Raw genomic sequence first — 10,000 nt, 5'->3', positions numbered from 1 at the left:
ATAAACGGCCACTGAAAGTTTAATAGACGGCTGTGACCACTAAAATCACTTTTATTTTCATTAATGAAATCCAAACAGACGGCAGTAAATGGTCCTACAGGCACCGCTCTTTATTGAAACTCCTTTATCATTATAATTATTATTATTATTGTTATTATTATTATTATTAGACCTACAACAGACACCCTCTACTTCATCCTGACCTAGGATTAACTGAACCTTGCTTTGACAAAATGAGTTTGTGGGTTTGCATAATAAAAACACTAATAATAAAAATACAACTATCTTAAATTCGTACAGTTGTAGTCAAACAAAACAAAACAAATAAAAAAGACTTTATTCATTAATTACAAATTATAATTTCATGTTGGCTTCCACCCGCATGTAGAAGAGCCCAATCGAGACAGGGGAAGTGACACGCAAGTTTATTGGAAAAGACGAAAAATATTTTACAAACAATACCAGTTGTTGCCAAATTTAATTATGGTATCAGTTAAAAATATTATTATGATACAGGAATGGCAACGTGGATAACACACAAAGTAAAAGTCAAATCGTGTTTCAGAGCTATCTAAATTTTAATTAATTGGTGCATAATTTCGGTGACGGTCAATGTAGTCATCAGATTTCAATAAAACTTCCGCGTTAATTTATTGGATGTTCTCTTTGCATATGATCTTCTTATGTTTATAATGTTTTCAAATAAAAACCTTAAATTTCGGAAATCGATGGATTACCTTGAAATGCAAATACACATGTATGATGAACGTGAATGATCTTGAGTTTGAGTAATTAAAGCAGAGTTAACTGTCTGATAGTATAGAAACTGTACCTCATCACGATCTAAATAACATCCAATTAACTTTAAGCGTTAGGCTATTATTGACATATAAATGCATCTACGATCTATACGAATAGCTAGTTTTGTTTGATTTGTGGAATTATTGAGATAAAATGAGGCACAACCTGGTATAAAGCTACAGCCGAGGTTAACCAAATGAATTAATAAGCTTACCTCGACTTGTGCCTTCGTCAAACCAGTGTCCGTTGACGCTTTTAAAACCATCTCCTTGTACATGGTTCCCGTTCCAACCATCCCTCCTGCAAAACACCGCTCTAAAATACCTCTCTGTTCATCTGAGATACGCGTACGTTTCGCCATTGTATTTGCACACGAAGAACAACCACTATCTCGCTGAAGGCTTACCAGACGGCACGTTGTGGAATTTGTTACTCGCGGGCGAACGTGGATCATTCCATAAAGCGATTTCATTGGCTGCTCCAGACAATGCCTCAAATAAGCGGCATCAGACGGCTCAGATGGCCCAGACGATCATTTCACTTGGCTACTACCCACATTCTCAATTGAGAAATACCGGGTGTTACGCTATGAGAAAATGTGACACGAGTGCTTCAAACTGGCATTTTCGTTTACTGATAAAATGAGTTGCAGAGAAAAGATGTGAACTCTGCAACAGCATTGCGTGTCGTTCTCCTCATAGGGATATCTACAGCTCGTTCATAGCTATAGTAAGAGTACACTGTGACTTTGGATGTGGTTCTTGTAGAAGAACCAAAGGAATCGGCATTTTCGAGTTGCCCTTAGCGAAAGATGAAAATCACAAGAGATGGCGCAACGAGTGGCTTGGTGTACTCAAGAAAACAAGGGAAATGGATAAAGATTTTAAAAGACAGATAGATGAAGACAAACTCTACACTTTCGAAAAGCATTTTTTGTCCGAAGATATTGAAATATGTAAGTATTTTTCGATAACTTTTGCTATGGAACGATACGATTGCTGAGCGTAATGTGCGTAGCGTTGCCAAGCTACTAAGATATAAACAAACAGCTTTTTCTTTCGTAGAGAGTCAGGTTTAAGACTTTGTCTGCCTAAATGTCAGAAGTCTTACTGAGCACCAGCGAAAACGAAAGCCATTCCTGGCACCTTACAGGTCTACTCAAGATTGATGGTAAGTCTTGCTTGAACTATTGGTATAATCATAACTTGTTGTTTAGTGCTCAAATTGTCTATCATAAGACTCAATTTATAATAACCTGTTAATTTGATTTTAAGAGCAAAATTACATTTTTATCACTATTATTTTCATGTAAATACTCTTGCCTACAAGTCTGTCATTCAAGTTTAAGAACACAGACTGTATTGATAAATTGCTATGCATTTGAACACAAGTAATTTTTTAATTTATATTTATAGGTTTGGCTTTTTGATGGAATTCCTGCAGTATCTTCAGAGCTGGAAGGAGAGCACTGAAACCGAGAGGGTGAGTTTACCCAAAATGCAAGATCCAGGATGTTCCTCTCTTGGCAGACATATGAAGGCTTCCAGATTTCTGCAGGGTCTACAATCGAGTGCACCAGGTTTCTTCTTTCAGAGGGGATGGAGTATGTCCTGACAGAAAGGCTCTGTCAAGATCCTGTGGAAGAATATTTTGGAAAGCAGAGGCAGTTTGGCCACAGGTGTGACAATCCAGATATCAGGACCTTTAGCTACAACAGCAACACTATTAGAATTGAAAGGTCAGTCTCCTGCCAGAGTGGGAACACTAGAGGCAGAAAGGACACAAAAAAAGCCTGGGTTAATGTGACCAATGAAAAGCTACCATGTAGAAAAAAGCAAAGAACTGTTTAGCGTATTCATAGCTAGTAGAGGCACATTCTAAGCCACTCTATTCACACTCTATTTCTAAATTTTTTTACTCCAATAATACAAGATATTCATGTAACAATCAATTAATGCACATAAATCAATCACCAATGTTTCATTTATTGTTTCAACATGTTTAATTTGAAAATAAATATTTACATGACATTTGTGTTGTTTTCCTTACTACATGATTTAGATACATGTTATTATCCTATAACTATCATATTGGTTAATCCAAAGTTAATAGAGGGGTCAATCATATTCATTTTCATATGACTTTTCAATGGTTTCCATTAGGTATTTAGTTTCTTTGACACGCATTACCTTTATTCAACCAGTAACAACCATTTGTTTTGTTAAATAAGAATTTGTTATCAGATTCCTGAACTCTAAATCTATTGTGCAAGGAACCTTAATACTTTTAGGTACTTGCTATAAATAAAAAATGAAAAATAGAAATTGAAAATTAAATTTTTATACCATATGTGAACAACTCTTAGAATGAAAATGCTCTTCTTGATAAATGACAATAATATTACAACAAATATAGTGAGAAAGCAACAAATATTTCTCCATGTATCATATAACTGTTTTGTCTTGTGTAATAAAAATCTATTACATTACTCAGGCCTTGCTTGTTCTTGATCATGACTTCTCATGATCTCCTTTTGGAGAGCTTTAGCCTTTGTTTGCTTTGCTTTTACTTTGTAGAGCTGAATGATGTCCTCAGCACATGAAAAGGAGCGTACCCTTACATACAAACTTACTATAGCATGAAGCACATTTTTGCTCACTTCAGCCTCTGGGATTAGCTCTGCATCAGAAACCATACATTGGTAGCTTGACAATACCTCACTGTCAGTTACTGAGTTGAGAGTTATGCCAGCAATATCCACTTTTTTCAAGCAGTTAACTGAAGTGAGATGCCGAAATTGATGCTCTGTTTTAAGAGAAATGTTCTGTGCATACTTGGTAATGTTCCACTAGCCACCCCGGCTTAAACTTGACACCAGTTTTTGACTCTCACACCCATACTCTTGTTTACCAGCTTTCAATATTGCCCTTGCCTGTTGGTTTTCTGCTGTATTGTTTCTTGCATACTTTTTATGCAAGTTATGCAAGACATATCCACCAACATACTGAAGACCAGCTTCTTGTTTTTCTGACAATACAGTTTGGGATGAAGGTGGGTTACTGTCAGAAGAAGACTTAATGCCCTTGCAGTAGGACAGGATAAAATCAGCTACCTTGGTTGCAAGCAGTGTTGCAGCATTATGAGATAGTCCTTTGAAAAACATTGGAGACTTCAATGGTACTTGAGCATAATAGTTGCCATAGAATTTCTCGGCATTCCCATTTTTTGAATAGCCTTCAAATAATGCCTTCATTACAGAGAATTCTTGAGTTCCTTCTTCAAGCACTTGATACTCGTACTGTTTTAACTCCTTCCTTAGATCTTCTGCAAAAACTTCCCTTTCATAAATGTTCTTTAATGCATTGCGTACAATCTCAGCTAGAATACTAGCAGTCAAAGTCAAACGATGCTCGTTCCGATTTGGATTGTGCTTGGCAGCTCGATGCCTTTGATATCCTCCTCTTGTTTTGTATTTTTTCCCACACTCGCTGCAAACAATCTCGGTTGATTGGACCTACCAAAAAATATTAAATCATAGTTTCAGCATATTAGAGTCTGTCTCTATGAAATACGATCAAATGTTAACATACTTGCCGTCTTCCGAAGGCACTTGCGACAATGTTCAGTTTGTTGTCAGGTTGCATTCTCTGTAAACTATTTTTAACAAAGCAAAACCCAGGCAATATTCAGGCAATTTTTAGTATCTAGGGCACTTCTACCAGAGAAACTAAATACAATTTTATAATTTTTCTAGAATATAGCTAGGAAATTGTTATCTGAAAACGTCGGGAAATTCTCTGTTCTCTAGTAGTTAGTCGCGTGAAAGTACATTAGCGTGTGGCTCCGTAAACCCCTTCAAAAAAAAAAATTATAGACTAAGTAAGAGTAAGCTTCTAAATATTCTGCACTTACTTCACTTGCAGCAGTTAAAAACTGTTCCTGCAGTACTTCATCTTCATCAAAGATGTCTAAAATTGCCTCAAAACTATCGCCAATCAAAATTAGATCCTCTCCACCATCTGCCGTCTTTGAACTTGTGTTTGGCTTGTGCACCGTCGCGGTCACGTGACACGTACTTTCAACATCGGCGCTGCTCTATAGTCTCGCTCTTTGATGCTCGCCGACTTTCATAACCAGTCCCCTCTATTAACTATGCTTCAACAGACGATCCAGAAAACAGGAAACAGTAATTATACCTCTTCTTCCCTGTTCAAGGCGGATTGAGAGCAATTGGGCATTCATTCCGCATCAGCCACGCTCTATAATGTTTCGTCATATAATGCATTGCTAGCTTTGGACTCGACCTTATTTGAGGGGGATAGATCACTATTTGGCTACCTTCTTGGGAAAGAATACCAAATAACTAACTAGTTGAGTTGATTTTTCAAAGCCACTGTTTCCAAAATGCAAGTATTTGATGTAGGTATACCGACTCGCAGTCGAGTCTGCTGTGTCAGCTGGTGCAGTGATTACTCTCGAAGCGTTTCTTGAGTTCCGAGCTACGTGGAAATGGTTTTATTTCCAGATGTGAGCTTTTTTCGGACCGCTGCCGGGAAAAGGTGCGTGCGAAAAATATGAACGTGCTCCGTGAGTCGTAGTCTTACAACCGGCACGAGTAACTTAACAAGGCACAGAAGCCTCTGGAGAAGAAGTAGTATAAATATAAAGATTTTGAACGTTGGCTTTTACAAATATTTCAGCGAAAGTTGTGGTTTTCCAGGTTTGACCCTTATAAAACTTTCTTTAAATAAACAAATATTCGAACACTACACTTTTCTTTGTCGCACATCTGCAGTGATGTATTATGGGCTATGCCCTTTGCAGATCCTTCGCCTTTTTTTTTTTTACCTAAAATGAGCTTTATCGATATCCCCCGAAGTACCATGAACATTCAATTATGAAACATTAAATTATGATAGGAGTTAGATAATTGTTTGCTCCTGTTTCGTATATGTAACAGACGACCTTAAATCTTGAAACCACGTGCTTCATAGTCCAATTTTTTTATTTTTGCGTTTTATCTCAGTAGACCTCATTTGGAATTAACTAGCGTTATTCTGCACGTGAGAATCATGTTTCTGAACTAGCAACATTGCGCTGACATTTGGTTCACGGTTCGGTTATATCCTCAGAGACCCAGGGGCTGAGTCGATTTCAAGTATGGGCATGAAGAGCCCCTGGGGACATTGTCTTACAAGACTAGTTCCAAACGTTCGCAGTCGTTCTGCCATCTGATTGGTGCCAGAAAATCTTTGTTTTTTTTCTGCCCTCTCAGAGTAAAGTGTACTTTAGAAACCTTTCGTGTGTTTTAACACGGACATATATCCTGGTAGCTCAGTTGCTCGCTATGTTTGCTTGGACCGTGCGACGGAGATTTGCTTGAGGTGAAAAGTTTCAGTCTCAACAAACAATGTAAGAGAAATCGATCAGATTGTCCGCGAATATTTTTACCAGAAATTATACTGAATAGTTTCACAGGTATCACTAGAGAACGTGTTTTCAAGTTTGCGAGGTTTGTAAACAACACGATGGTTGCAGTCATTGATATGTCGCTTTAAACGTTAGACGAGATTTAAGCTTAAATCTTTCTAGATTTTTTGCATAATTTGCTATGACTAAAACTTTGCCAATCCTGTGAAGTTATCTCGTCGCACGGGCCACGCAGGTATGTCGAGCAACTGGTACTTGCGTATTTTTCTGTGCGTGCCAAACTCTAATCTAATCTACGCTTGAAAAAAAAGAAAAGCTAAGCGTGGAAACTGTTGTTTATTAGATGTGGGTAGATGACCCTGTACTACTAAGCTAACATTTGCAATAAAGCAAACCCGCCCTTTCCATCCAATATTTCTTGATGTTTGGGTTTGTTTTTCCCATTGAAAGCAGCATCGGATCGATTCCCAATGATCAAAGGTATTTAACTTGGTCTTCAACAATCGACAGAAGAGGTGAAATGACAATGACCAAGGGACTAGAAGAGAATCCGTAGCCTTCCCAGCTCAAGAATTTCAACACTCTAGGCAGCAGTTGAAAGATTAAACTCTTTCCAAACCACTTCGGTAACTGCCCTAAAACACCTCTCCTCACGATGTTGTCGTTAATAATTTTTTGTGAAGGTGTGGTCTGATCGTCCGGGTGAGTGTAGTCGTGAGAAGGACTGTTGTCGGTGGTAGTGACTGACGTTTCGACAACCTGTGCAGAAGTCATCTTCAGAGTCAAGTGAATGATTGTCAAGTGGATGATCAACAATCATTCACTTGACTCTGATGATGACTTCCGCACAGGTTGTCGAAACGTCAGTCACTACCACCGACAACAGTCCTTCTCACGACTACACTCACCCGGACGATCAGACTACACCTTCACATGTTACCCCCGGGTTCAAACCATTTACTGCATTAATAATTTTTTGTTCAGATTTTAATTAGCTAACCGGAAACACAGCTAAGCTTTCTCTTAACGCTTGCTGGAGGTCGTCCACGAACTTAAGGCTCTCTGCAACCTTGGCCCTATTGTGAACGACTTTACTACAAAGCGAAGATTAGATTTTGGCGCGCACAGAAAGCAGAAAGCTCCGTAGGCGAAAGCGCCAGTTGCTCGACCTACCTGCGTGGCCCGTGCGACGAAATAACTTCAAGGGATTGGCAAAGTTTCAGTCACAGCAAATTACGCAAAAAATCTAAAGATTAAATCTTAAATGTCGTGTAACGCTTAAAGCGACATATCAATGACTTCAACCATCGTGTGGTATACAAACCTCACAAACTTTAAAACACGTTCTCTCTTGATACCTGCGCAAGTATTCCGTATAATTTCCTGTAAAATTTTCGCGGACAATCTGATCGATCTCTCTTACATTGTGTGCTGAGACTGAAACTTTTCACCTCAAGCAAATCTCCGTCGCACGGTCCAAAACAGTCATAGCGAGCAACTGAGCTACTAGCATATATGTCCGTGTTAAACCACACGAAAGGTTTTGTACATCAGAACATAGCTAGCAGAGTCGCGCAATCAAATTCATTATACGTGAGCGTGCTCAAAATCCCGATAGTGCACGCTGATAGCCTCAGCAAATCCGAATTCGCCAGAAATTTTTTTTTTCGCGCGAGCGGCCATTGTTAGCGCGGGGAAAAATAATATATTTCGCGACAATAATGGATACGAACAGACACTCGACCTACTAGTCCGAAAACGAAGACAATGTTTGGACCTTTTCCCTTGGGCTAGAGTTCTTAAATGAGGCAGAAAAAGAGAAAAACAAAGGAAAAGCATACTCGGCATCAGCGCCATCACGATTCGCTTTAACTGATAGTGTTGTCCGTTTTTCGCGTCGGATTTGATGCACAATTCCACTGGCTATGTTCTAAAACAATTAGTTCATGCTTTCAGCTGTGCACTATCGAGTTATGGAGCACGTGGGAAGTTTGGAGAGCACTCATGAAGCTAGAGTTGCCCTCGGCTATCGCCTCGGGCAACTCTTACGCTTCTTTCGTGCTCTCCAAACTTCACGCGTGCTCCATAACTCGATAGTGCACGCTAAAGAATGAACCAATTGTGAAGGTGTAGTCTGATCGTCCGGGTGAGTGTAGTCCTGAGAAGGACTGTTGTCGGTGGCAGTGACTGACGTTTCGACAACCTGTGCGGAAGTCATTATCAGAGTCAAGTGATGCCGCACAGGTTGTCGAAACGTCAGTCACTGCCACCGACAACAGTCCTTCTCAGGACTACACTCACCCGGACGATCAGACTACACCTTCACATGTTACCCCCGGGTTCAAACCATTTACTGCAATGAACCAATTGTTAACTTTACTCTGATAGGGCAGAAAAACACAAAGATTTTCTGGCACCAATCAGATGGCAGAACGACTGCGACCGTTTGGAACTAGTCTTGTAAGACAATGTCCCCAGGGGCTCTTCATGCCCACACTTGAAATCGACTCAGCCCCTGGGTCTTCGAGGATGGGTTCGGTTGTAGACTTATATAAGATATCTTACGCAAAGTGTTTCAACGGAGTGGGAATAGAGAAACCCCGAGATACGCTTTGTAAAACAATCATTATCAGGTGTTGACTATCCTGCCAAGTTCTATCGCTATTGAGGGAGCAATGCAACAACTTTAGGACTGCAATCCCCTTTTGTGATACAGCAATATGGACGGTAAGATGATATCATGTAATAAGATGTAGATTGGATGTAAAATGCGAAACAATGGAGTTTGTGTTTGAATGTGAACACTTTCGAACAACTGACGGCATCGTCAAATCAGCTCATTTTATCCAACTTTAAAATTTGATTAAATCGCACTGAATCATTTCCCTAAAAAAATCGTTTGGAGATCGAAAAGAACCACACTTCGCCTTCCAAAAGCCAGATTTTCAGTCGATTATTTTGTATAGCACATAGTAAAATAACGTTAACGGGTTAGTTTTTACCTATTTTTAATCTTGTTAGAAGAAGGTCGGTTAAATTCAGTTAGATTGTGTAAATAAACCATCAAGAATTGCTCAAATTACTGTCAAGATATGTATTGATGTTGTTTTCAAGATTTGGTAGTTTTTATCGGTCCAAGTGTTTTCAATTCGTGGCGCGACGCTCCGAGATTAGTCTGAAATTTTGAGCTTCAAAAGCGGCATTTGGTCGAAATTCAGTTATCGAGTTTTTCGAAAATATATCGATATTCAGCCAAACGAAGTATGCAGTGCTTTATTTCACTATAAGGCCCAACTAACTTGAGAATATGAGACGAATCTATTTTTTGGCTGTTGTCACCAAATGTTTGACCGTTGGTAAGATTCGTTCGTAAGTCGCTCTTACTACAACCGTCGGCGAATTATTTTTAGGGAGGTTTTGGTGGATTTTCCAAGTCATGACCCAAAACCGTCTTTGTCCTTTTTACTCTCCAGGTCTGTTGTATATGGTAGGTTGGCATGTGTCTTAACAATGGTTATGGTCTTACCTCAATCAACTAGGTTTTTCGCTTATTTTTTTACCGTGTTTTGGAGGTAATTTTTATTATTGCCGTTTCGAGCTTGATGGGCTAACTAGAGGAAAAACTTAGGTAAAACTTATTTTTCAATTGGCCCCCAAATCCCTCACTATTGTCAGTTAATTAATTGTTTGTCTATGTAGCTTTCGGTCTAACTAGTCCATTTACCTCCAAAAATTGCGTGGGCTTTGTCTCATCAGTAAAACTGGTGCC

General features: G+C 39.1%; 1 protein-coding gene and 1 long non-coding RNA gene across 2 annotated transcripts in view; one reads left to right on the top strand and one right to left on the bottom strand.

Annotated features, from left to right (window-relative positions):
• Positions 1–2,766: 2,766 nt before the first annotated feature.
• On the bottom strand, positions 2,767–5,793 carry LOC148743588 (uncharacterized). Its single transcript, XM_088751436.1, has 3 exons — positions 5,764–5,793; positions 4,714–4,845; positions 2,767–4,315 (listed from the first exon to the last, which is right to left on the bottom strand). Exons 1-3 carry the CDS (start codon positions 5,791–5,793, stop codon positions 3,650–3,652), a joined length of 828 nt encoding a protein of 275 aa, XP_088607562.1. The 3' UTR covers positions 2,767–3,649.
• Positions 5,794–8,620: 2,827 nt separating this feature from the next.
• Positions 8,621–10,000, top strand: part of LOC148743587 (uncharacterized) — a 1,748-nt gene continuing 368 nt past the window's right edge. Inside the window, exon 1 of the long non-coding RNA XR_015995548.1 lies at positions 8,621–8,958. This is a non-coding gene — a long non-coding RNA (uncharacterized LOC148743587). The remainder of the gene's footprint in view (positions 8,959–10,000) is intronic.

This window comes from Stylophora pistillata, chromosome 1, assembly GCF_964205215.1.
Source record: "Stylophora pistillata chromosome 1, jaStyPist1.2, whole genome shotgun sequence".
Taxonomy (NCBI): domain Eukaryota; kingdom Metazoa; phylum Cnidaria; class Anthozoa; order Scleractinia; family Pocilloporidae; genus Stylophora; species Stylophora pistillata.
Note: the sequence above shows the minus strand (reverse complement) of the source record. Positions and strands in the feature narration are given on the sequence as shown.